Source organism: Oxyura jamaicensis, chromosome 3 (assembly GCF_011077185.1).
Source record: "Oxyura jamaicensis isolate SHBP4307 breed ruddy duck chromosome 3, BPBGC_Ojam_1.0, whole genome shotgun sequence".
NCBI lineage: Eukaryota > Metazoa > Chordata > Aves > Anseriformes > Anatidae > Oxyura > Oxyura jamaicensis.
The window spans coordinates 35,525,566-35,552,531 of record NC_048895.1 but is presented as its reverse complement, the minus strand read 5'-3'; the positions used below and the strand labels follow the sequence as shown (position 1 = coordinate 35,552,531).

The window sequence follows — 26,966 nt, the reverse complement described above, 5'->3', positions numbered from 1 at the left end:
TTACTGACAGCTCAGACTTTTATTAAAATGACCCTAAGCAACCCCCTGAAGATACACAGATGAGCAAAACAGTGATAAAATATTTAGAGAGTAAATAGACAATTATGATTGCAGAAAAAAATATTTCAAGTTCTATTGAAAATAAAATCTTAGAATCAGGACACAGGATGTACAGAGAAAAACCCAAACGACACACAAAAGTTATTTTCATTTTCCACCCACAGAATGTGAAATCTACCTAGCAGATACTGTGCTATTGGCCATATCACTGATGTACAGCCCCTGTGGCTGCTGAGGTAGTTTCTTGTTTGTTTTTCAAGAGGGTTTGTTTGGTTTTCCAGGCTTGCTTCGGATCTGAAGGGGATGCTCATTTCCCTCTGCAGGGCTGGAGGCAGCTCAACTGAGAAAGTGCCAGACTGAAATAGCAGCAAATGAAGTAGTCCAGTGATTGTAGTTTCACCATGAAACAGAGAAGTTGTGGAGGGGAAGGGGATGAATGAAATTCAGAAGTTGGACATTGCAGTTGAGAAGATGTGGGTAATTTAATAGAGAACAAATAAGATCTGTGTAACACCAATTTAAAGCATAAAGGTGTAAAGCACTAATGCTACTTTGAAACAGGGCATGAAAACTTACAGAGTTCAGAAAGCACAGGAGCAAGTAATCAACAAACCAATGATCACATTAGGCTATACATGAAAACATATGCGGGTCATATACAGTACAATGGACTTTTTTTAGGGGAAAAAAAAAAAAAAAAAAAAAAAAGTATGGGCTTTTTCCCTTCCTCCTCTCAATGAAACAGAGACCTGTAAGTATGTAGCACTCTGTAAATAGTATTAAATTGTTTGAAACTAAGCATCCAAAATGTGAGAAACATGAGGCATTTGTGATTCTTCTGAAAATGGGTGCCATAGTCCATACAATAATTGCACTTCCTTGTATTTGCTGGTTGCTTTCAAGTTGTTTCTTTGTTTAGTAGGATTAAAACTACCTGCTTCTTCATGGAAGAATGAAGCAAAGCTTCTGTTTCTTCCTGCCGTGGCACAGCTAGAAAGAGGGTATCTGGAAAGCCAGCAACCCATGCACTGTCAATGTGAGAGTGTCGCTACAGTCTGCAGCTCTATACCATCGGCTTTCTTTTGCACTTTTTTTTCCTTCAGAATTTGGCATGAAAGGTTATTTAAAAACCATTCTATATCTTGATAATCTTCAGGCCATCGCAGATATTGACTCCTCTGTAAATAGATACGAATTGGTTTGTGCTTCATTAGTTGATACTGAGAAAGTGATCCAACTACTACCATAATGAGGACATCTTTCAGATCACTGAAGTACCTGCTCTGGGCAAAATTAAAGGCTTCCACACACCACCCATCTTTGAGAAACTGTCTGGTCACAATGCAAATTGTTTTTCTGCTGTTCCAAATGGCATCACGAATATTGTTGATATGTTCTTCCCCAGGCAAGAAATCTCGTTCCTCAAAGCACAAGGTAAATCTGTTTTTATCAAAATACTGTGAATCCAGGTGCTTTAGCAAAGAATTCTGGACCCATTCAAAATCATTTTTGCTGTAGCACAAATATGCATCATACTTGTATTCACTTGTGTCTGCTGCTCGTGGATGGCTGTCTATCATTTTTTTGGTGATAGTTTTATACCAGACAAAACAAATCCCCCGACAGCGAGTAAAAATGATGGCTGCCATTAAAAACATTAGAAGGGTGATGGACGTGAAGATGAATACTGAGAATCTGAGTGTCTGCTGGAGTTCATCTTCATTGCAATCATCGTATATCAGAAATGACAGTGGTACCCCTTCCAAGGTAGGTGGGTGTACACAGTACCTGTCAGACTGTGAGCCATCTAGAGTTACATTGGTTTCATTTAGCCACACTATTAGGTTCATTAAAGTACAATCACAGACATAGTTGTTATGTGATATATCCAGAATACTCAAAGACATAAAGACTTCAGGCTCAGGGGAAAAAAGCTGGTTTCTAGACAAGTTTAGGTATCTTAGGCTTTGTGGAAAAATCCCAGGAGAGAGATGAGACAAGAAGTTAGAAGCCAGATTAAGTCCTGTTAGAGATATTAGGCCTCTAAAAATTCCCTGTGGAAGAGCACTAAGGTAGTTGTTGTTCAGATGTAGATACTGGAGTTTGGACAGTGGCCTGAACACATCCAAACATATACCTCTCTCCCACACAAGCTGTAACATGTTTTCTCCTAGATCCATAAAAATTAACTGATTATTTTCTATAACAGTAACACTTTTCTCACAATAAGAGAAGCGATTCTGTTTTAAGAAGATATACTGAACACCTGGAACTTGGAAAAGATTATACAGGTCACCCAGATCTGCCAACCAATTTCTCTCTAATACAAGATATGTTGCAGCTATTGCTGTGTCAGCTACAGACATTAACTTATTGTCGTTTAAAAAGGCATATGTCAGATGTGGAAAGGAAGGGAGTTTTTTAATGGCGTTGTCTCTGAGATCAATTGTTTTCAGATTTACTAAGTTACTGAATGATTTTTGACCAATTATCCCAATATGGTTTTGCTGCAAATCAATGTACATTACATTATGTAGCCCCTCAAAAGAATAATCATACAACTCACCTAAAAGATTACTGGCGAGATTGAGAGTTCTTAGTTTTCCCAAGCCAAAAAACACTTGCCTTTGGATTTGATTCACCTTGTTTCTGGAAATGTTTAGTGATTCCAGATTACCAAGGCTTTTAAAGATTAATGAATTGAGAGAGAAAATGTAACCATTGGAAATATCAAGCACATGGAGATCACTTTTTTCTAGCCCTGTAAATGTATGCTCATCTGGATTTTTTAAGTTATCGAATCCAAATCCTGAGCCCATTGTATGAAAGCTAAAATTTAAAGTATTGATTAGAGTCCCTTTAATGGCTGTACAGAAATATCGGACTTTCTCTGTGCTCCAGCCATTCTGACTAATGTCCAGTAAGTTAAATGTAATATTTCTGAAAGGATTTGGGCATTTGGCCCAGACCGTTTCATCAGTCTTATACAAACTAGTAGAACTGAGGCTAAAAAATGAAAAATGTTTTCCTTGGAAGCTGGTAAGATTGCTTTCACACAGGTTGGATATGCCATTGAATTTCAGGTTCACACTTTTCAAGACTGTTAGATTATAAAATAAGGAATGAGGGTGAAGTTTTGTGATTTGGTTCCCTGAAAGATCCAATTCTTCTAATGAGCTCAAATCTTGAAAGTAACGCTCCTCCAGGATGGAATCTCCAAGGTTGTTCCAAAACAGCCGGAGTACAGTCAAACTTGTCAAGCCCACAAAAGCATCAAGATCCAGCTGAAGAATCCTATTTTGTCCTAAGTCTAAGACATGAAGGTTTGGCAGGTTCCTGAAAGCTTCTTTTCCTATGTTAACACGAGAGACAAGTTGTGTTCCAATTTCCAACAAAAACAAATGCTCCAGCAGTGGAAACGAAGATGAAGTCACTAGCCTGATATAGTTGAAATTTAGGAAAAGCATCGTGGTATTCTTTGGCACAGGTGGAATACCTGTGAGGTTGCAGAAATTATATATGGAGACTTGGGCTTCTGAATAACAGCTTCTAGATGCACATATATCCGCAGCTAGTGATATTCCAAAAACAAGTAGTATCTGTTGATGTAACATCATGACTCTGTATGAAAGAAGTGAAAATAGTAAGCATTAATTCTGCTACTGACTATCTGCAATAAGTTGTATAGCAAGTTTTTAATAGTTGTAGAATAGAAGACTAATGTCATGCTAAAAATTACTAGTGATTTGTTTTTATCATTTCTCTGAAGTCTAATAAGCATCATCAGATAGTCTCAGAAAATGATCCTGTGAGATGTGAGCACCTCAGATATGAAAAGTAATTCTCCTGATCTGCATCTTAAGGTCAGCACCAAAACCCCAATATTTAAGTGACCAATATCTTGGTCTAGCTATTTAATTTGCATCATGGAAGTGACAACACTGGTATATTAGCCTAATTCCTTAATTGGTCATCCAAACAGGTTTAAACAGTTTGGATTACTAAAGTATAAATGCCATCATCCAGTCATCAGAACAGGGCAGGCTAGTGCTGCCCTCTCCCTCCTTGTGAGGACAATGATGCTATCTGGAATGTAGGTTGGTGTAACACAGCAGTGCCCAACAGCCATGAATTTTTAAAAGGGGAACTTCATTTAGGGCTCTATGACTCTGAGATTAACCCTGCAATGTGAAATTGTTCTTGAAAGAGTGGTAAAATAGTTTTAGAATAGGCAGGTGCAAGGCTAACAGTGAAGGAAAAGAAAACTGTGGTAGCCTGAAAACAGTGCTACAAGATGTGAAAAACTACATTTGATGAACTGTAGATTGCTAAGTTATTACAAAAAGGGACATAACATAATTTATGCAACCCAATGATGAATACATTTATTAATTCATTCACACTCTGGATTTTCCAGGCATTATTCCATCTGTTGGCCTCTCTCTCTCAGACATAAATCTTTTCAAAGCAAGGAAAGTCTTTTTCATTGAGCATGTTACAAAATAAAGCAAATTATTATCACTAAAGTAGTTGTTTGGGTACTGTAGTTAAAAAAAAAAAAAAAAAGGAAAAAAAGAAAAAAAAAAGTTAGCTAAGGTTGCAACCATCTGCCTCTCCTTTTTAAACAGCATTATTTGAAATGATTTACTGACTGACAACCCAATGTAAGGTTTTTTCTGACCTCCAACACAATCTATTTAAAAACTGGTAAATGTGAGTCCTTGTGGAAGCAAATCCCCTGATGGCTATCTAACAGCTACATGGTAAACCTGTTTCAGAGAGGAAAGAGAGTTGGGCTTTGACCCAGTAATTGAAAAGAGGTAAATCTCATTAATTATTATTCTGATTTAAGCACGCTGCTCCTTTAAAGCACAAGTACAGAATGCTATGCAGAATTTAGGACTTGAACTAAAGACATCTTATGCTTGTTGCTGTCATACAAAATGCATGGACTTCTAGGAAATGAGGAAGTATGTCAGTAGAAACCAGACTGATATTCATATTTCAAATACCAAATGAAAGACCTAGCCATTGTTTTAGATTCTTCAAATAAGAATTACAATGTAATAATAGTACAATTAAATTTCATTAACTTTCACACAATCTCACAGAACCTAACATTTTTTGTTGATGTTCTCAAAGTCATCAGGTTATACTAAAATCTGAACTTGCAAGCATCTAACCATTATGATTACTAAGAGGAGTCTGTAAATTTCCACCTTAAGCGCTCAGATTTCAAGTGGGAAATGCATAATCTACAGCTTTGTATTTCATGTTTTTATCATGCCAGTTTTTAAGACAGTTTCATGGTTTGGGTCAAGACCTTGTTCTTGAATGTGAAAGAGATGATGAATACAGGATAGAGTGCTATATTCCAAAGTTCTGGTATTCAATTTTCAATCACATTTTGTCTCAGTAAAGTATTCAGGATTTGCTCCAAATAAAAGCAAATTGCAGGCAATAAGGATCAAAATTCTTTTAAGAGATTTTAACTGCATCTATGGGGAATTATCCATAATTCTACAAAAAAAAAAATAGTTTTTTAACCCTCTTTTTGACTTAACATGCACTGTTGAAAGGGGACATTATAAATAGCCAGCTATATAATATTAAAGTTACTACTAGATATTGTAGGTTATTTAAAAAAGACACAGCTAAACATATAGCAAACAGATCATTATTTTACAGATGTTTAAATTCCATTCCAGGTATTTGCTCAAATGCTATAGCTGTGTTTTGGGCTGGTTTTTTAAGTTTTGGCAAAGTCATAACATTAGCAAAACTGGTGACACATAAAAAGTACTTTGGAAATCAACATTTGATATAAATATATACCAACTTACCACAAGAAAAAGCTCAAAATGTTTAGAATGGAGCTATGAGAAAACATTGTTTATTATTTTTAAATTAAAAATGTACCTTGATTTTTACTATCAGAAAAAAAAAAAAAGGTAAAATATTTTTAACCACTTCTGCTTTTACATTTTATCTGCTTCCCTATATTATTGTAAGTTAAAAATCTCTGTCAATCTCTTAACAGTCCTTATACTCCACCTCAGCTCAAGTTTGGTGACAAGGAAGGTTTCATTTCTAAACTGTTTGCTCCCTCAATGTTTTCTGCAAAAGCTACTACCGTTTCCCACAGATCTTGGTTCTTCATGAGCAAGAGCAGGATGCTAGCAGTGTAATGCCTGTTACTGTGCTTGTGAAGACAACAACAATTTTTAATGTAATAGGATCTCCCTCTCTAGTACTTTATACAACCCTTCACCATTAGGTACATTAGTAGCAATAATATAGGTACATTAGTACCTATAACCTTTTGGGAAGAATATTTTTCCTACAAAATGACCGTCATCTCATTCAGTTACATGCATGTGCATGGAGATGAAGGATTGTATAAATGCTTAATTTGTTATTGAAAAATGGAGCAATGAAGCTTAGAGAATGAGAGCTCTGCATGTGGGGTTTTGTTTCATTCTACTTCATTGATGTCAGAAAGGGTAAGCAGTAAAGGGAAAGGGAAAAGTAGCAGGAGGAAGAGGGGGAACATCACAGCAAATGCTTTTGGGGTCGGAAGTCCTTAGCAGGTAAGTTTCTAAGCAATGGAAAGAACTTTTACAATGCAAGGTGAATATTCAGCCTATATCTAAAAGCAGCAAGCAATGCACACAGAATGCCAATATTGTAGTTTTTGTCTTGGACTCCTTAGGAAGCGCGCATCTGGATCAGCAAAGGCAGATTCAGCTCTTAGAGTAGTTTGACCTATACCATTGTACTACCTTTTTTTAAAAAAATAATTTTTGTTAACATGGTTTTAAATCACCTAGAAACCTTCACTAGCACAACAAAAAGGAAGGGAATTGACAGTACCTGAGTGGATGCTGTAGTGCTGCCTGTCCTCAGCTCAGCTGTGTACACCTTAGGACATTGACAGAAGCTGTCAGTGAGCAAGACCTGAAGTATAGCTGAAAAGAGGGACTGTCACCGTTTTATGTACACAAGTCAGGAAGAAGTTAGAATAACAGCTATTCCATGGAGAGTTGCAAAGCATTTGCCATTTCCCCATCCATGTCCCCAGCAAAAATGCACTGAGTCCACATAAATAAAGAATGGGTTACGTACCCTATTTTTCTCCTTGCTGATGGCTGAAAATGTTCACCTGCTATTTGAAAAGTGATACAAAAGGAAAATTTCAGTCTCAGAAGTGGTTTTGCATAGCTTTTAGTAGCATGCTTACTCTCCACAGCAGCACCTCCTGTTTCCGCCACATAACCTAGGTCAAATATGAACCAGCACACGCCAGCAAAACTGATATGCACTTTTGTACTCCTGAAAATAATCAGCTGACCTAAATAGTTCTGAATTTTCAGCCAGAGCTTTTGGGGAACAAAACAGAGGTGCTGACTATCTGGACAGGCTCTAGAGAAGACCAGTTTTATACAATTAACAACAAGCTTTAAAAGAGTTTTAAGATTTTTTTTCAGTAACATATTGCAGTGACCATGATGTCCTCCTATGGAGAGTTTTCCTAGGTGACAACTCAGTCAGTTAGAGGAATTGTGTTGCCCACCACAAGAACGGGCTGCTTGAAATAATTCCATACAGATGAAGTCTTGTGATCAAGAATACTCATAATGGGTATGTGGTCAGCAGATAAAGACTAGACAGAGGTAAAACTGGTAAATCTTTATTTAACTGCACACACACACACACACACACACAAAAAAAAAAAAACAAAAAAAAAAAAAAAAAAAAAAAAAAGGATGCAAATTGTTTGCTCATGCTAACTTTCACAAAAACATCTAGGCCATTTTCTGTAGGCCACTGGATCACAGATGAGTGTTGCATATATATAATAAAGGTACCAATAAAGTGTTCCATGCAGGCTCCCCCAAGGATGTAAAGCTGTTGCCTTTTCACATCAATCTCCAGAAGGTCTGTAACTGCTTTGCGAGGCTGCTCAACCTGAGGTGCACCTGTGCGATGGTTTGCACATACCGGGAGCAGCAGAAGGACATGGTGGTGCTGTGTAGGTTGATCAGCTGAAGGAAGGGCTTTTTGGATCAGCTTTTGGGGGACTTGGCTGCCTAAATCCTATTAAGTTCACATGAATAGAAAAAAATGCTTTTCTCAATCTCATTCTTCAATTCCTGGGTCCCTTCCTGCCATACAAATGAAAGAGCCTCCCTATTCTGTTATACCTCTATATCCAGCCATGCCGCAATTCCACAGAGAAAGTCATTGCTACTTCTTGGAGAAGTGCAGAACAAGTTAAATATCCTTATCTGATATTCTTACGTGATTTTCTTTACTCATGGTGACGCTTACAGACATCTTTCTTAAAGACTGGTTAGACACAATGACTGTGAAGGACTATCTGTATTTGTTACTTGGTAGTGTTTCTTAGGGAAAAAAAAAAAAAAAAAGACATTCAAAGAGCACCCTCTTTCTTTTAATCTCACAGTAAGCCTGCTGACAGGGAGTTTGTTTAAAATATTTACCTAGGCCATAACAGAGATCTTAAAAAATACATCACAACCAGTAAGCCTTTGTTCTTAGATTGGACAGATAAAGGACAACTGCTATTGTGAAAGTATGTATTGCTGCTGTTATCCAATTAGATCAAATCTACCCACTGAAACAAAATAAATAAATAAATAAATCTCCAAGCTTTTGTCCAGGCTCTAAGCCATCGCAATATATGCATTTGTGCTCATAAAAACTGTGCAGTGTAAACAAACTGTACATATCGGACCTGCCTAGTCAATTGCAACCTACGACAACTAATAATTCATTAAATGATAATGAATGTGCCCCTTTGAAGCCCCTGAGCCTCTCCCTTAATCTGCTAGGATGCTTGACTCAAATACAGCATTTTCCAACTTAAAATCAGAATGCATATTATAAGGCAAGCGAGTACTGAGACAGTTCTTTTCACAGGGCGGGGGGGTGGGGGGGACGACACCTAAGGCAAGAAGGCATTACGCAATCTGACAGAGCAGAAGGGCCATAAAAAACAGCCACTGGTTTGGGTAATCAGAAGCTACATATTGGATGTACTTATCTAGTTCCTATTCATCATTTAGATTCATTTTGATATCCCCTCAGATTATATGAAAAGATGCAGAGAGCATGATTCCTCTATTCTTCTATTATTACGGTTCTTTAAAACAACGTCGTCTCCAGAAGGTCAGGGGAAAAAAATGAATATATAGACTAAAGCATTCTCTGGTCAATTTCCATGGGGGACAGGAGCAAACCAGACAGACGTGAGAGGGGGTGCTGTAGCCCCAGACTCCATCCAGCTCCTGGAACTGTGTCTCCCTCCTGAACAGAGCCAGCCTGCTTTTCTGTGCTTGAGCAGCCAGCTGGGTGGTTATTGCAGTGAAGGGACCCAGTGCTGGGCACTGGTCCATCTGTCAACCCCAGGCAGCCCAGGCTGCTCTGTCACTGAGTCTGGTAGAGGATGATGAAGGCAGAGAGAGCCTCAAATAGAATCATAGAATCATAGAATATCCCAAGTTGGAAGGGACCCACAAGGATCATCAAGTCCAACTCCTTGCACCACACAGGTCTACCCAAAAATTCACACCATGTGACTAAGTGCACAGTCCAAACGCTTCTTAAACTCCGACAGGCTTGGTGCAGCGACTACTTCACTGGGGAGCCTGCTCCAGTGTGTGACAACCCTCTCAGTGAAGAGCCTCTTCCTGACGTCTGACCTAAACCTCCCCTGCCTCAGCTTGACACCAAGACACTGTGTCTGATAGGGGATGATGAAGGCAGAGAGAGCCTCAAATAGGCTTGAGAAGAGGACCAGCAAGGTGTCTTACGCTCTTCCAGGTTGTAAAGAAATGAACTTCTCAAGTCTTCAGTGAGCACAGTGAAGATTCCCGTTTTTTCAACTCGCTGCTATGGTTGCTTCCCAGCAGGGACACTTGCTCACTTGCACAAAGCACTTGTGCTAAAGAATTCTTGCCTCATACCCTGAATCCATCTTGACTTCTTTTTCTTTGAAAGTTAACATGCGATAACTGCCTGGTCTAAACTAGAAGCTGCCACTCCAGCGAAGAAGCATTTCCCTTGAGAAACCAAGAAATGTAGCTATTGTTTTGGGCTGTGTTTTTCACACAGAGGATTTAGCCCAGGTACATAAGGGGCACCTTTTTTTTTTTTTTTTGTGCTAGCAGGATAATTAGAAGCAGCCAATTTTAAAATTGTCACCTGGAGAAGATCGAAGAGATCATAGGAAGTAACTATGACAGCTGAGCTGGAAGTTGCACTTTTAAACTTATAGGAGGCCAGTTTTCAGAGAATTGACAGAAAACCTTGGGGAAGGGGCAGTAAATGGAGAAGCAACATTCAGACTAACTCCTAGGGTCACAAGCAGAATTTGGTATAGCCTTACCTACAAAACGGATCTGTTTATAAAGCTAAGCAGCACTGTCATGCTAATGAAATCATGGCCAAGCATAAAATAGCAGTAAGTAGCTGAAGTCAGCAAACATGACTAAATGGTTACTTGGAAGGGAAATGGCCCAGTAGTCACTCTCTCACTCCCGGGACCTAATCTGGGCAGAGTATTTATTAAGGAATTTTTATAAGAGTGTGGAGGCAGGTGCTGGTAACAGATAACAAAGATGTTTGCTTTTGCAAGTATGTTTTTTAAAAAAGCAATCAAAAGCTGCAAATGGCCCTGTGACAAAAGAACCATAAATGTATTGAGAGGCAAACAATCAGTCTGCCCAGCAATTAAGTGAAGTTAAAAACCTCCTCCACTCTTTCCTGGAATTGAGATGTTGTAATGATACCTTCTGAATTTATCTGCAACAAGTCCTAGATTAGAATAAATTTGAGTTAGCTCCAACTCGTCATTGGAAGAGCAAAAATGTGGAAATTGTGCTCGCGAGAGCAGTTGACATAAGTTCATGCTGCAGAACCTGTTGCGCAAAGGAGACACAGCAAGCAAACAAGGTGCCTTGAAACAGTTACTGCACTGAGGAAGTCTCCAGTACACTGCAGCACCAAACCTTTCCCGTATTACAAATACCTACTAACTGCAGAACCCTGGTTATTTTCATATGGAGGCACTCTCCTCCTCTTCTGTTACTGCTCTTTCACCTCAGTGAATAACATCCAAGATTCATTGAAGACGTGTTTCTGCCTAACAGGGGAGGATGCTCTGCACAGGGGGCAAGGGAGGGGTGGGAAGAGATCTGCTCTGAGCACGTTTCCCACAGCCTGGCTGCACACACGTTCACCCAGAGGCATCTCTAGAGAGCAGCCCGGAGGCCTTTCTTGCCCTTTCTGTTACGTGGAAGCTAGTTCCTGCCTCTTACCATCTCAGTCAGCTTCTAGAGGTTTTTGCACAGCGACATAGCTCCAAAAAGAAGCTGAAGAATGGCAAAAATGCTGTTGTCAGTCAGGAGGAAGTTGCATGTCCTCAGGCAGAGGACAGAGCTGAGTGAGCCAAACTGGATGCCGACTGCTCAGCCCCGCCCGCCTCCCCGCGCCGCTGGGGAACGGGGCTCCCGGTGAGCTCTGGAGACGCGGGGCTCAGCCGTGAGCGCCCGGCTCGGCTGGGCTGGGCTCGGCTCGGCGCCCACAGCCTCCCTCAGCGAGCGGCCCCGGCCCACCCCGGCCACCCGCCGCCCCCACTCACCACCTCCGTCCCGTCCCGTCCCGTCCCCGCCGCCACCCGCCCGCCAGCCCCGGTGCGGCGCGGCCGTTAACGGAAACCCCGCTGGCCCCGGCTCAGGGCCGCGCCTCCCCGGGGACGGCCGCCCCCAGCCGCTGCCGGCGTTTCCCGGGCAGGGGCGAAGCTGGCCCCGGCACCAGCTGGGAGAGCCCGGTGCGGAGCGGCGCAGCACGGGCAGGGAAGCAGCAGGGGCCCGGGGCGGTGGTGGCACGGCATGGAAACGAAACCTGAAGGACAGGTGAAAGGCACGCACGGGAAGTCGGGGTGAGTTAACCACCGGCGGGTAAGCTGGCTCAGGGGCGGGAAGCCCTGTGAGCGGCCGCGAGGTGCCGGGAAGGGCATCCAGCTTTTCCTGGCGTCTTCCAGAGAAGCAATTCACCTCCCACCAACTCACCTCCGTCTAAACAGTGTAAAAACTGCTTGTCGGCTGCTTGGTGCTTGAGCTGTTTGAACTGATCTTCTGAGCCCCCACATCTCCGTCTCTTATCTCCAGTGCTGCTTGCCATGCGTGCAGCTCCTCTTACCAAAGCCTGCTGATCCCCTTCTCACAATCTTAGCCTATCCAGATGGTCAGTCGGTTCTATTTCCTTACCCAAAGCAGTACCTAACAACTGCAGTTACACATGTGCAACTGCACATACATGACCTAATCTGGATGGTTGGAAATGCAGAACCAAAGGTCATGTCTTAAGATTCAACGGTTCAATAAAACAAGTCTCACCTCAGCTGGGGTTTGCGCAATTCTATGTCTGTTTGGAGATGAATGCCTATACTCACAGCTTCCAGCAAGTTGTAGCACTCCTCTCCAACGCTTTCACTCCATGGTTAGATCACTCCTTCCAGAGCCTCTCTTCTCCTACTAGCATCTGAACTCTGCTTCTGTCCCTGATGTGCCATGACGTCTCACCGGATCAGATCACAGGATATCTCGATAGGAAGTTGTCACTGTACAGATGAAGCTGTTCTGCTTTATGTGGAATTGATTGGGCCAGCAATGACACCAAAGTGCCTGTCTTCTTGCTGCTCTTTTTTGTTGGTGGTGGTAGGTTTTGTTTTGTTTTGTTTTGTGGCTTTTTTTTTTTTTTTACTCTTTCTAATATTTATGTCACTTTTGTATTAGGTACTTGTAAGTAATAATATATATATGTATTTTAATTGTATCAGTGCAGCTCTTTGGTTGCCTGTGATCTATTCTACTTGTTAAATCAGGTGAGAGACTGCAACACACCCAGGCATTGAAGCAATAGCTCAAAGGCCACTGAAAACAGGACCTGTGTATCTGGAGATAAGTAATTTTGCTAAATATAGAATAATTTAAATGAAATGCAGGCAATCAGACAAAGCCAAATCAGTTTAGGAAAAGTCCTATGAAATTCTGTCAGATCACATGGGATATTTAAAAAGTGTCTGTTTTGTGCAAATTTTCAGTGTGAGAAAAGGGTTGAGATACTTATGCCAAAATACAGAATGCTAATTTTCTGCTCAGTCCTGCTTTTCTCTCTTGTAATTGTATAGATGGAACTGGGTGCCTGAAGTTCTGTGTAATTTCAGTACTGATCTAAGCTGTAATTAATAGGAAAAGGCAGTAAGGATGTAGTTAAGTCTCATGTCTACCCAGCCTGCCACCGTAGCACTTCTTTGCAGGTGGTGACAGTAAGACCCAGCAACAGGATTTAGACATGTTTGCACATATCTCACTCTGTTTCTTGTGTGGATACTTTGCTTATCATTCCTTTGCTGTAGCTTGGATAGGTGGGAAACAAGTAGTTTTTTTTCTGTGTCCTGTCAACTTGGGCCTCTCACTGTTTATCCATATGCTTTAAAAGCTGAGGTATTTTATATTAAAATTACTGAATTAAGGCCTAGAACCCAGAAAGTTTGGGTGCCCGTTGAGCCATTTTCAGACTGTGAAAAAAAAAACTTCAAAAGTGTGTGAGGTAGCAGGTAAGCAGGAGTGCTGTCTTTTCATGGCTTTAGTCTTTGAGCATCTTTTATTTAATATATTTTGTACATTTCAGCACAGAAGCTTCTCACATAGTGGCATAGTATTCGGTGCTGTTTGTTGTACAGTCACTTCCTGCTAACAAGTAGTCACAAATTTACAGGAATTTACTTTGTGAAAGCTCTTGCCAGCTTTGGTTGAAAGGTTTGGTTGAAAATCCAACCTAGGACATTTTTAGGTTGATGCATTGAATATGATTTATCACTGAACTATGCTCACAGACTATTATTACAAGTGAAATCTTGCTTCTGGATTAAATCCTTTTGATTCAATTATTAAAAACCTCTGAGTTTAAAATGTGTAAATCACAGAAGTCTGTATAAAAGATGCCAATATATTCAGCTCGTATGCTTCTGTAAGTCAGAGAGTAAAGAAACAGCTAAGTTGTCTGTTAAAGCAGCCTGTTACTTTCTCATACTCCCCCCCAACACACACCATATTATCCATAGCACAGTGCTGACATCTTTAAATGCCTTCTTCCATAGAGAAATGTAATTCCAAATGATACAGATGAAGGTGTTGTGTTTTGTTGACAAAAGAAACACCTACACAACCATGTCATGTTGTTCAGACGCTTGCAAGAAATGATTGAAGCTAAAGCAAAAATTGTCTTTCTGCCGCTGTATCTATGTAGAGATATGTTTCCAGCTCCTCCTTTGTCTTACGCAAGTCACATACACTTGGTGAGCTAGGTATCTAGTAGGCAGGCTTACATGCAAATGCCACTGCCTGCTGTTCTGCTGATCTCGTCGGACACTTCTAAATCTCTGACTGAAATCCCATTGGCACCATAATGGATTAGGAAAAATGTAAAAAGAAAAGATGTTCTCTCCACTGTGCACATGAAAACACCAAAAAATACAAGTATTTACTTACAAAATTTCACTGTGTCCTAGATATTTGCAACTTCTTGAACTTAAGTTCTGAGATACTTAATTTTAAGGATATTAGTAATTTCAAGAAAATATTTTATATGAAAGTTCATTTATGAAATCCAATAAAAGTTTAAACAGATTTGTAACAGACATTTGTTTCATATTTTGGTAAAGACTTCAACAGGTTAATAGGCTGTTTATTGTTATGGTTTATTACAACTATGATGTCTTCTGTGGTTGTGCTTGTAACATTTCCAGTGTATACCACTCCAGTTTCAGCATGCTAATAAAACGTATTAATAATGTACGATCTTTATAAGCCATCTTAAACAGCAACTGTGTTTTAATCTTTATTGAAGTAAGATCCAACGGTATTCTCCCTTGAATTTAATGGAGTGGATCTAATACTGAAAAAATGTGGCCCCTTTGTGTGCTGGTTATGCAAACGACATTTGCCAGTTGTAATGAACTCAGAAAATGAAATTCTAAGAGCCACAGAAGGTTATGTATGGTGAATGACTAATGCCTTCTAAATTAAGATCTATAATTGTACTCTAGTGATTAATGCATTAAATTAGTGATTTCTTATATGTAAGACTCTTATCAAATGTATTTCTTATTGTACCATTGGGCTCTCCTCTAATGTATAATATGCAGGTGAAATACATGATCATTTCCCACAGGTTTCTTTTAGAGCAGGCTTCCACCCACACAAGATCAACACTGTAATAAAGTCATTATTTCTGGAGACTCACATTTACATACCTTGCATAGATAATTAGATTAAGTCTCTTTACCTTATGAGTCTTGGTTAGAATTATCATGTTAAATAGGAAGAATTATTTGATTTTTTTTCTCCCACCTGGATTTCACAACAAACAGCCAAATCTGTGATCTTAGTAAACCTCCAGCTTTTTTTTTTTCTAAAAAAAAAAAAAAAAAAAAAAAAAGCCAAAGCGAGGGCTGTTTTGAGTATTTGGGGAATTATTAAGTGTTTTAGAAAGCTTTTATCAAAGCAGTGAACTGAACAGTTTGTCCACAGAATTGATAGAATAAGACAAGATACATTTCTACATGTAGAAAGATAATTATGCTCCATTTGTGCATATAGAAGGATCCAAAGTGAGCCTCTACAAGTGCTCTTTTCAGTTGTAGGTATCACTGATTTTGATCTGATGTTGGTGAGCTCCATTCTAGTGAGACTGAAGACTTCAGAGAGGCAGGTTTTTGCATTTATATGCCTTGGCTACCACTGAGTTCAATCACAATATGACTACGTTAATATAAGGAAAGAAGAGAAAGGAAAGATCAGCAAAGTTTGATCAATTTATGAAAGTGCTCTACCAGTCTTGACATTATAATAATTCAACATATTGAACTTGAGCTTAAAAATTCTGATATTTTCATTTTAACACATGTTGAAAAGTGGAAGCAGACCAAAGTTTTATCTGTTAAATCAGTGTGGTCAAATCTTGGTAAAACAGCTCAGAGCTGTGCTTACCATGCTTTGAATTCTAAAAAATAGCACAAAAATGTGGAAAAGGATAGTGACTTGATAATGATTCTGCCACTTGATTCTCTCAAAGGTCTCTGTAGATTATAAGAGGAAAAATGTGCTCTCATGCGTAAAACTGTAGTATCTAGCCTGCAGACTATACAGCCCACACTGTCTGACCTCCACAGCTGTACATATAAGGCACATATACAACAGGGCACATCCCTATTTTGAGCACTGCTGCCAGGCCAGACAGACGTAGCTGTAACTTCCACCTCTGGCCACACGGAGTAGGAGACCTTCATTCAGGCAACGCCTGCCAACCAGACATCCTGTTCCCCTTTTTCTGCAATAAAAATAAATAAACACATACATATGTAATATAAAAGCTGACTTGAAAGCTGTTTTCATACTGTTCTAAAATACCTTTCAGACTTTGTGACTGTGCTAAATTGGTCTGTGATGGCTTTCCTGTTACTGAATTATCCAGCATTTGTATGTGAGTGTACATGTGCACATGCTCATGCAAGCTCTGGTCTCTACCTGCAGAAATGCCCCAGGAATCACACAGTGCACACAGTATCAGGTAAAACAGCTGCTAAAGTGAGAGACCCAAAAAATAATTCCTGCAGTATTAACAAAAAGAGAACATAAAGATAAAATGAAATCCACTGCTAACACCAAAAGAAATGTCCCATGAAATTGAAAATTGCACATGCTGACAATATGCCAAGTTTCTGCATGTAACTAGGATTTAAAAGTCAGCACCTCCAAGAAAGCTTTGTGAATCCTCTTGCACTCAAGACATTTACCATTTAACTTCAGCATATTCAACTGGGATGGCTGCATTGCTCCATTCTGACTGCTTTTCCAAATGTGAAAATGACAGCTGAATTGCCACATGTGCCATTCAAAAACACAAGGGCTGAGGAGAGCATCAGAAAAAGCACAGCAAATCACTTTTTACACTTCCAGGAACACTATTCTTTCTAGGATCTTCAAAGTGGCTTTTAGGAAAGTACATCATATCCTAGATAATAGGGCCAAAGCATTTTTTCACATGGAGTGATGTCGGCAGGCATCAGAATAATAATCTGAAGTCTTGATACTAGCTCACATTCCTACTAAGGAACAACAGAACGTGATCCACTTAGATTCAAGGAGGACAAGAACATTTTGGGCAGCAAGCTGGTTTGCTCATTAGCAGGGCTTTAAACTCAGTGGGGGAAGGGAATATACCTGTGATTCAGAAGAACACCTGAATGCCAATACTTTAAAAAACAGCAGGGAAACACCTGTGAATTGTTCCACAGGAATTAGGAAGGACTCCTCTAAAAAGGTGACGCGGCCGTAGCCCAGCTGAAGTGCCTCTACACCAATGCATGCAGCAGGGGAAACAAGCAGGAGGAATTGGAAGCCACGGTGCAATTAGAAAACTATGATCTAATTGCTATCACGGAAATGTGGTGGGACGAATCACACAGATGGAACATTGGAATAGAGGGCTACAAGCTTTACAGGAGAGTCAGGCGGGGAAGGAAGGGTGGGCATGTTGCCCTCTATGTTAAGAAATGTATAGACTGTGAAGATACGCAGGTAGCAGGACCTGCCATGGTGGCACCACAGCCCTCTCTGGAGAGTGACCTGCCACCAGCTTCCTGTCCCACAGCAGCTAATGACATTGTCGGGGTCTTACCTGCCAGGAAAGAAAAACAGAGCAGTTTTTCTTCCCCTCATTCCTCCTCACGTGGTGCCTGTTTTAACCAAGCTGTTTTTATGCAGACAGGAGGTTCTTGGACAGGAATAACTGGAGAAAGATGTTAGAATGAGAGGTACCTCAGCAGATGTCCCATCACTTCTGACTTCATCCACACCTGAGTCCACTCTGTTTGATATGAAATGTTTTTCACCTTTGTATGGCCTTTTCTTGTATTTTTCCTAACTGTTTTGTGTGGCAGAAGTTTCTGCTCATTTTGTGCTATCAGCAAAAACCCTAAAATACTGCTCTTATCTACACCTGTTCCTGCCATGGAAAGTGCTGCCTAAAGAAATGAAGGATGCTACAGAGGCTGAGTGGAGGCTCCGACTCACTGCTTATGTATGAAGCAACCATCACCTCAGAAATCATGTTTGTCTGAAAATAGCTTGCCATTTTAAGTAACCCCACGGGTTGCTGTTTTGTTGTTTGATTGTTTATTTATTTATTTATTTCCCTTTACTTTGTACATTTGAGATCAATTTTGTGCCTTGTCACCCTTGCAGTGCTATTGTTTTTCCTGGCTGAGGCGCCTGCTCTGCTGTCACACCATCCCCTGTGGGAGGCTGCTGCAACTGGCCAGGCTGAGTTAGGAGAGGCACCAGGCAGAAGAATGCTTCTGAGAAAGTGGAGCAGGGTGGGCCCAGTCATCTTCATAGTGTCACCTCGGACTTTACCCATTTCTTTTTAAGCTGAAAAAGACCACTGAAACTTTCCTGTTTCAGGGTCTTTGCCTTGATGGAATTGTGTGGGTTAAGGCCCAGTACAGACGGGCTATCACAGCATAAAATTAGAGCCTGTAGTTCTCCATGACTGCACTAAGAAGTAATGCTCAAGTAGAGCATTTTGTGGTTATCAAAAATTTTGTGCTTTTTGCATTTCCTACCTTCTTCTTGGAATCACATAGGAACAGTTTTGTTTGGCATCTCCATGTGTAAGTCCATCTACATTTGGAATTTAAAATCTATCACAATCTGCTTGGCATCAGTTCCCCTCTATGTTTTCAGCACATACTTACTGCTCTCCACAGACTTGTTCTTCATTTCTTTCTTTGCAGCCCCACTAACTAAAGCCTTAGCTCATTTTCCTTTTAAAGTCCAAACCACTCTCTTCACTCTGCAAAACAGAAAAATACTAATCAAATGTCAAAGGTCTTCGAACTGTTGTGTTGCAGTTTGTGATTATTACGCATGAGTCTTTCTCAACAGTGGCTTGGGATGTATGCCTTTCTCATTCAGTAAACAAATCTTTTCCACTGAGCTTAAGTATGTAATTGCATGGCTGAAGCTGTTTATTCTTTCCAGCAAAAGCACTTCTGAACACATCGTGAATTAAGCATTGAGATTTCAACACAACTGTGATTTTTTTCTTCCAGGTTCCTGTGAGAAACGAAGTTGTGTTTTTGCAGTAGAATGTATTTTTGCAGTGGAAAATTCCATTAGCCTTGCATATTCAGAAGTGATTGTGCAGGCATAACAGTGGCATAGCAGTGGGGAGTATGTTAAGCAGATAAGGGGAAGGTCCCACTGTCCCAAAATAAGGAGGATAGCTAAGAAAAACAGGACAAGCAGTGTGAAATCAGTAAAAAACAAAAAATCACAGGCCCTCTAGTCATGAGAGAAGAAGGGAAAAAAGAAAAGGAAAAAGAGAAATTAACATTTGGTCAAATAAAATTGTATATATATGGTATAGTAATAAGCATCGAATAGTTTGTGAACTTGTAGTACTTAGCCAGTGAGGAGATGGGAGGAATCAGTCGTTGGGTAATAGGGAATATAAGGTTATGACACACTTTTGCTGGGCACTCCTGCTTGCAGGAAGCCCACCATTGTAATCGTGAATAAAATAGCTTCACAGAAGACCCTGTCTGAGAATATTATTGAAGTATTTCTCACATTCCTAATTTTGAACATGAGATTTTGCTGCCCTGTTTTGGACTTCCTATTTTCCAAGGGTATGATTACTCTGAACAGAATAATGAGTACGCAGGGTCAACATGACCACAAGACTCATTCTAAACTTGATTATTATTATTATTTTTTTAATTTGCTTGATTCATTTAGTTTTCAATGGCACTCCCTTTGGCATCAGTGTTGACAATACTAACTCATACATCTGTAACTGAAGAATATGCTGATACAATGATGTGATAGTATGCTGCTGATAAAAAAAAAAAAAAATGAAAAGAAATTATGAAACACTACTGTGTGGGGAGACCCATTCTACCACAAATTGTAAATGTACCAGGCTGACCTGGGGCTGTAGCGTTCTCTGTCCCCATTGCATGCAAGGTAACAGCCTCCCAGCTCTCCTGTGCCATCCACAGGATTGGCTACACTGTGTGCAGATGTTTACTGCAAGTACTGCCGCTGCCAGACACCTAAGTCCCATTGTCTTTTCTCCCTTCATACCTCATTACTGGATAAAAATGCCCCTTTCTACTTACTGTATATTCAGCATTCTTTTTGGGTGAGACTTTGCTTTTTAAAGGTATCATCTAATTTCTTGAGAAATGATAGTCATGACTTTTCCTCCCTAAGATATTTAAAATCTACATGTTTTTTTACTTGTTTATAGTTTTAAAATTATACTGTGGTGAAAAAAAAAATATTACAAGGTGAAACAGAGTGACATCTGCTAACTGTGGCAATGTCCCTTGTGCTGGAAACCAACAGGCAGACCTATGAGTATAAAATCTCATTTTAAAACTGGGTTTGGGAGGCTGAAAATCCTCTCATGAAAATCTGTCTGTGTTAATAGATGGAAGTAATTTCCTCTCTTGTTAGATATTCTAGAGCAGGCAGATATTTGATTTACATCTGCTATCTCCTAGTGACATAAAATATGGTTTGGTGACACAGTCTAGATGAAGAAACTGAAGGTCACAGAACAATTAATCACTTTCTCCCTCATAATTTCTTACAAAGACATTAGGTATATTTAGGATACATTGGCTTCTGAAGATGAAGACAGCACTGCTGAATTTAAAAGGTGTCTCAGGGGATAATGGTCTTGCTTTCATTGAAATCACCTGGAACCTTGGGGTCCGGAATGGTTTAATGAAACTGTCTCTTCCTGCTGAACAACTGTCGGTGCCTACTGCTGCTGAAGACTCTCATTGACCTGTTGCATGGCACTATGCTGTGAAAGCTTAAATAAATGCAGAGTATGATGCACCCAGTCAGCCTCAATTCACTGCAAATACTGTTGTCCATAGGTTCATGCCCAGTGCACCCCACCAATAAGCACACAGGGCTGGAATTCACATGAAGTTCCACTTGTAACACAAATGAAATCAGATTGCTGGGTGGAGATTCTGGCATCTGGTTTTGCTCTATAGGAGTATAATGCTAAACCCCAGCTTCCCTTGGATGGGAGCACATGGCCTTCCTTCTGCTTTTGGGAGTTGAGATGCTGGGACTCCTGAGTACATGTTCAGAAAGAACTTGTTGCTGAAATGGGCTCATTAGTCCCAGTTCCCATCCATTTCACTGAAAGTTGAGAGCAGTGTGTATATACAGAGCCTCCTGTCTGCAGCAGCTCCTACATTCAAAATTTTAGGGAATAGCAAACTGCTGGAACAGTCAGCTAACTGGAGAGACATCATTACAGGTGTGGCTTTAGACCTACTCCACTTGGTGATTCTTCCCGCACTTTTTCCAGGAAACAGAGAGAACATTACCATCTAAGCCTTTTAGTAGATATGTCTATCTCCAATAAGATACATTTGTGACAGGTCAGCACAACATAAGCTCAGCTAAAATGCTTTGCTCTTTATAGCTGCCACAATGTCCTGAATGCTGGGCTTCAACACTCTTGGAGCTGTATCTAAGCTATAAACTTGCTCTGATGTAAATGTCAATGAAAGTGAACCTGTTAAGTTACTGAAGCGGTTGTACAAAAAACAATAGACAGCTGACTTTGGTAGTTGAGTTAACCCTCATTTGTGCTGCAGCACTTTCATAAAAGCCAATTATACCAAACTTCAGTAACATCTATATCAGTGATAGACTGCAGATATTTATAGTCTTTATCAATGAGGAGGCTAAGCTAAGCTAAATTATTCTGCCAAACTTTATAGTAAGTAATTAACCCTGAATTATCAACAACAGGCATCCATGGTTAACAAAAGAAATAACTGACTGCACAGTCATTAACACTAGAGCACCAAACAAGGCAGACTAACAGCATGTGCTGCCATGGAATTAATAGGAGAGACAACAGTGGCAAGTGCCATCTCCTACAGGGTGGGACAGTTGCAGGGGGCTGAAATAGCTGCTGAAATACACTTGCTTTGGCAAGAGCAGCATGTACTCAGCAGTGAATAGATGGAAGTCAGAAGCTGGTGGTAATAATGAGCATTAAAAATAAATCTAGCCTAATTAGGTAAAAAAACAAACAAACAAAACCCCCAAACAACTGTCAGCTAAGCAACTGTTAACTGGTTCATTGTAGCAGTTATCCCGAGGATCAGAAATTCATACCAGAGGACCAGGAAGTGGACAGATGAAGTGACCTGCTGTACAGCCTGTGCTACCTGACTGGAGTATGTCAGCACCCATTTTCTGAAGCTATGAGCTCACCATTTTAGGAAATGAGGGTGTCTTTAAAATCTCTAACACTGAGATTAGCATTTTGAGCTAATCCTTAAAAAGTCTTTGGCTATTTTGTTTGTACAGGGACATTCATCTGCACCTGTGAATTCTGGGCCAACGAAAGCTGACAGGCTTGGGGCCTAGGCAGATAGATACATCATGCATGTAGTAATGTGGGCTCCCTTAGTGTCCTCTCTAACAATTTCCACAGACCATTTGTCAGCAGAGTGAGGAGTTCTGTGTCCCTTCTTGTCCTCACTGCTGAGAACGTAAATGAGGAAGGCAAATATGAGCAACCTCATCGGAGGGAGCGGATGTTGCCTACTGGGTACTGCACTGCAATTAAGCAAATTATTTCACATCTCAGCATGACTGAGAGGGCAGAATGAAACCGGAACAACAGTATTAGTTAGAGAAAGGGAAGGAGAGTCAAAAGATGAAGAGAGGGAACAGAAAGCAAGTAAGGTAAATAAAAACATGGCTCCGAACCAAAAGAGCATTTTGTGCATGGAGAACTGAGGACCGTTTTGCAAACAGAAGCAATCTGACCATTGAAAGGGAGATGTGACGGAAAAGGGCTGATGGACCTCCTAAAACAGGAAGCTTGTCTTTCATCCCTGTCTCTTGACTTTTATCTTGAACCTTTTTCATTAACAAAACAGCTCCCTCTGTTCTTACCGGACAATACAGGGAACTTATTAATGTACCCCTCTGAACTTTATTAAAATTTCTCCACATTGCTGGTTTGGCTTTGTCTGTTTTTCTTTTTTTCTGGCTGCACACCCTCACCTAGGAAAGTGACAGGCAAAGCAGAGTCTGTCTCCCCACAGTAGTGCAATTCCTTTGGGAACCATGTCTAAGGGACTGAAAATGCCCTTGACAAGGGATCTTGCTCCTGGATTTGGGGCGGATGTTCACTTGCTTTCTAGATCTTCCTGCCTGAGAGTCCTTCTTGAGAATCCCTATGAGCCAAAGAACAGGAGCTAGAGATGTGCATCTTTCATCCAAACTACTCATCTGACAGCTGATGTGCTAAGCTCTGCTAACATCTGCAGCACAGCACAGACAGGAACAAACAGCTTTTGTGGCATGGGAAGAAAGTTTTGCATAAACATGACAATGGTCTCTGTGCTCCAGTGCCTGAGCTGCTGTTTTTCCTTGAACTCAATAGGTGTCTTTAGGTAATTGCCAGAAGAGGATTTACTTCACCTAATGCACACAGAGTATTAGAAGGGCTGCATTTGTTTGACTGCCTAAGATAGACATGAAAACCAGAAAATCCCAAATTTGGATTTGTCACAGAACAAAATTCTGAAATCAATGTCATTTTATTGCAACGAGGTTTAGTTCATGGGATTTCACTGGAGTTCAGCCCACGCTACATAAAAAGCTTCTGTTGGTAAAAAAGAGAATATTTCTGGCTGTGATTTTGATAAATGCTGAACATTTTGTCCAATACCTTCAGTTTGGAATTAGCATACATGGGGAAAACAGAACACTAGCCATGTTTAGTTCTCAATTGGGAATTACACATGAACAGAACAAGCCCCAAAGAGCTCATCTAGTCCATCCCACCCCAGTGTCTTTCCTGGCACCCATTTATTTGAAATGTTCTTAAAAATCTCTCATGACAGAACTTTATGACAACTTTCCCAGACTATCTCTTCCTGCTTGTAACCATCCCTATGGTTAGAAGGTTTTTCCTATTATCTAACCTCAGTTTCTCATGCTACGATTAATCCTGTTATTCTTGTCCTATTTATATGGATGATTCCCTTCTTTGCAAAATATGCTTCTTACAGAAAACCAAATTTCTGCATCCCTTCTGGTTTTCTGTTATTTACACGCAACACTACACAACCTCTAATGTGACCTGTGAGGACAGGCTTTTCGAATAATTGTTGATTCACTCTGTTTGGCTTCCTCCCAGCTACTTCACATTTTTCTTGAAGAGGAAAAAGTTGCTCAACATTTGACAGAGAGCTCTAGACAAGGTCTTAGTAGTGTTGAGTGGAGCTGAAGGATTGCTTCATGCATTTTATAAGTTACAGTTCTGTGTAAACATCCACATATTGATATAGAACATTTTCATAACAGCCAGGTCCCTTTGACTCATGCTCAGGTTGTGATTCACTCCCAGCAGGGCTGCTGCTAGACCTTGGATTTCCACCCTTCCCCCAGCACGCTTCAGGTCAAGCCCTTGTTGCTCACTTTTCTCCTCCTCCTCCTTTTCATTTTTAGAAAGAGCATGCCAAAGCCAACTTTTGTTATTTACTCTTTCCTGGAGTTCACAGTACCTACCCTCTCCTCCCTCTGTTGACAGCATTCTTCACTAACATGCTGCTTCTCCCCACACCAATAAGGGTTTTCCTGGGTTTGTTTTTATTCATATCCAGAAAACTGAAGTGAAAACAGCTTATGATCTGCATGAGATACACTCATCCTCCCATCTGGTTTCATTTGCATGGCACAGTCATGATGTACCATCATGTACCAGCTCTCCAGTCCCTAAGGGCCCGCAAAGCATCCACCTTTCTGAAGGTTTGTCTGCCATGGCTCAGGACTAAAGGTGACCTGAACTCTCTGACCAGGGCTGCGGGTGTCCCTGGTCTGGCAGAGTAGCTGGGAAGCTGGGAGGGGTAGGGTGCAGCTGGGGGCATCCCTCAGCCCAGGGCATCAGCTCGTGGCTTGGGGCATGGGTGTAGATCCAGTGGCCAGCAGATTTTCATAAGAATTCCAGCCCAAAGCAAAATAAAAACTGAAACAGTCCTCTGTTCACTCCAGAAAATTCAAGCATGCAAAACTCTCAAACTCAACCACATGAGTAGTCTCATAAAAACACCCTATCAAGAAGTTTTATACATCATAAGCAAAAAATAGTAAAAACATCTTTTTCACCTTTGCAAGTTATATTTAGTATTTTACTGTTAAAGGACTATCAAGCAATATCAGCACATCAGTATTTTCTAATGTAGATGCAATTCTGCACCTTTAAAAATAACAATGGTCTAATTAGCCATAGACTTAAATTCCTTGAGTTGTCTTGTCTGATTCCCTTGGCAGAATGCCTGCAATACTGTGCATATATCAGTGTAACTCTATAGATCTGTAGAGCTTCAAATATTAACCAGAAGCTCTCATAACAGAAATTAATGAATTTCATTTCAGAAATTTCATAAGGATTTAAATTCTGCAAATTCTTAAAAGACTAACAAAGAGATTTCATAATATTTTAAAAAGTAGCTACACTAAGTTCAATATTTTGCAAAGATATTATGAAAAAAAATCACTTAACTGACTAAAAGGCTTGAGATGTGCTTCGAGGTCGGTAATACAGCACTCAGATTGTTTGCTGGGGTGACAATCATGAGCTTCAGCTGGTAGTGCAAACACCTCAGGAAAGCATGGGACCTAAAAAGAAAGGGGTGGCAAAGAAAGTACTAATACCCAATGGGTACAGCTCTGGAATAAACCTGAAATTATGGTGGCAACTGAGAAAATTTCATCTGAAAAAATGGCAAATCTTATTTAAGCAAGAAAAGATAATATGCAATATATAGAATCATAAAATCATCTTGGTTGGAAAAGACCTTCAAGATCACCAAGTCCAACCATCAACCTGACCTACTGAGTCCCATGGCTAACCCATGTCCCCTAGTGCCATGTCCATACATCTCTTAAATACCTCCAAAGATGGGGATTTCACCACTTCCCTGGGCAGCCCATTTCAATGGCTGACTGCCCTCTCTATGAAGAAAGTCTTCCTTATATCCAATCTAACCCTCCCCTGGTGCAACTTGAGACCTTGTCATCATGTTCTGTCGCTGAGAAATGAAACTGACACCCTCCTTGCTGCACTCTCCTTTCAGGTAGTTGTTCAGAGAAATGAGGTCTCACCTCAGTCTCCCCTTCTAAAGACTAATCAAGCCCTTGGCTTCTCCTCATAACTCTTTTTTTTTTCTAGTCCTGTCACCAGTTTCATTGCTCTTCTCTACACATGCTTGAGTAACTCCATATACTTCTTGTAGTGATGGGCCCCAAACTGAACACAATTATATCCAAGGTGCGGTCTTACCAGTGCTGAGTACAGAGGGACAATCATTTCCCTACATTTGCTGGCCATGCTATTTCTTAGGCCAGGATGCCATCGGACTTCTTGGCCACCTAGGCACACTGCTGGCTCATGTTCAGCTGGTTGTTGACCAACACTCAAAGGTCCTTTTCTGCTGGGTTACTTTCAAGCCATTCTTCCCCAAGCCCATACCAGTACACAGGGTTGTTGTGACCCAAGGTCAGGACCTCACACTTAACCCTGTTGAATGTCATTCAGTTGGACTCAGGCCATCTATCCAGCCTATTCAGATCCCTCTGTAAAGCCTTCTTTCCCTCAAACAGATCACCAATCTTGACTAATTGATATTGTCTGCAAACTTATTGAGTATGGAGCACATCTCCAAGCTGCAGCCCGTGGAGGAGCCCACG

At 40.5% G+C, this 26,966-nt stretch overlaps 1 protein-coding gene across 3 annotated transcripts; it reads right to left on the bottom strand.

Annotated features, from left to right (window-relative positions):
• TLR5 (toll like receptor 5) lies at window positions 1-26,081 on the bottom strand. Of its 3 annotated transcripts, XM_035322280.1 has the most exons (4): window positions 24,786-26,081; window positions 18,908-19,005; window positions 6,936-7,028; window positions 1-3,685 (listed from the first exon to the last, which is right to left on the bottom strand). In XM_035322280.1, exons 2-4 carry the CDS (start codon window positions 18,930-18,932, stop codon window positions 1,092-1,094), a joined length of 2,712 nt encoding a protein of 903 aa, XP_035178171.1. In that variant the 5' UTR covers window positions 18,933-19,005; window positions 24,786-26,081; the 3' UTR covers window positions 1-1,091. The 3 variants fall into 3 exon arrangements, with proteins under 3 accessions (XP_035178171.1, XP_035178170.1, XP_035178172.1); XM_035322279.1 differs by lacking the exons at window positions 18,908-19,005; window positions 24,786-26,081 and adding an exon at window positions 11,114-11,311; XM_035322281.1 differs by lacking the exons at window positions 18,908-19,005; window positions 24,786-26,081 and adding an exon at window positions 7,186-7,773.
• Between the last annotated feature and the right edge of the window lie 885 nt (window positions 26,082-26,966).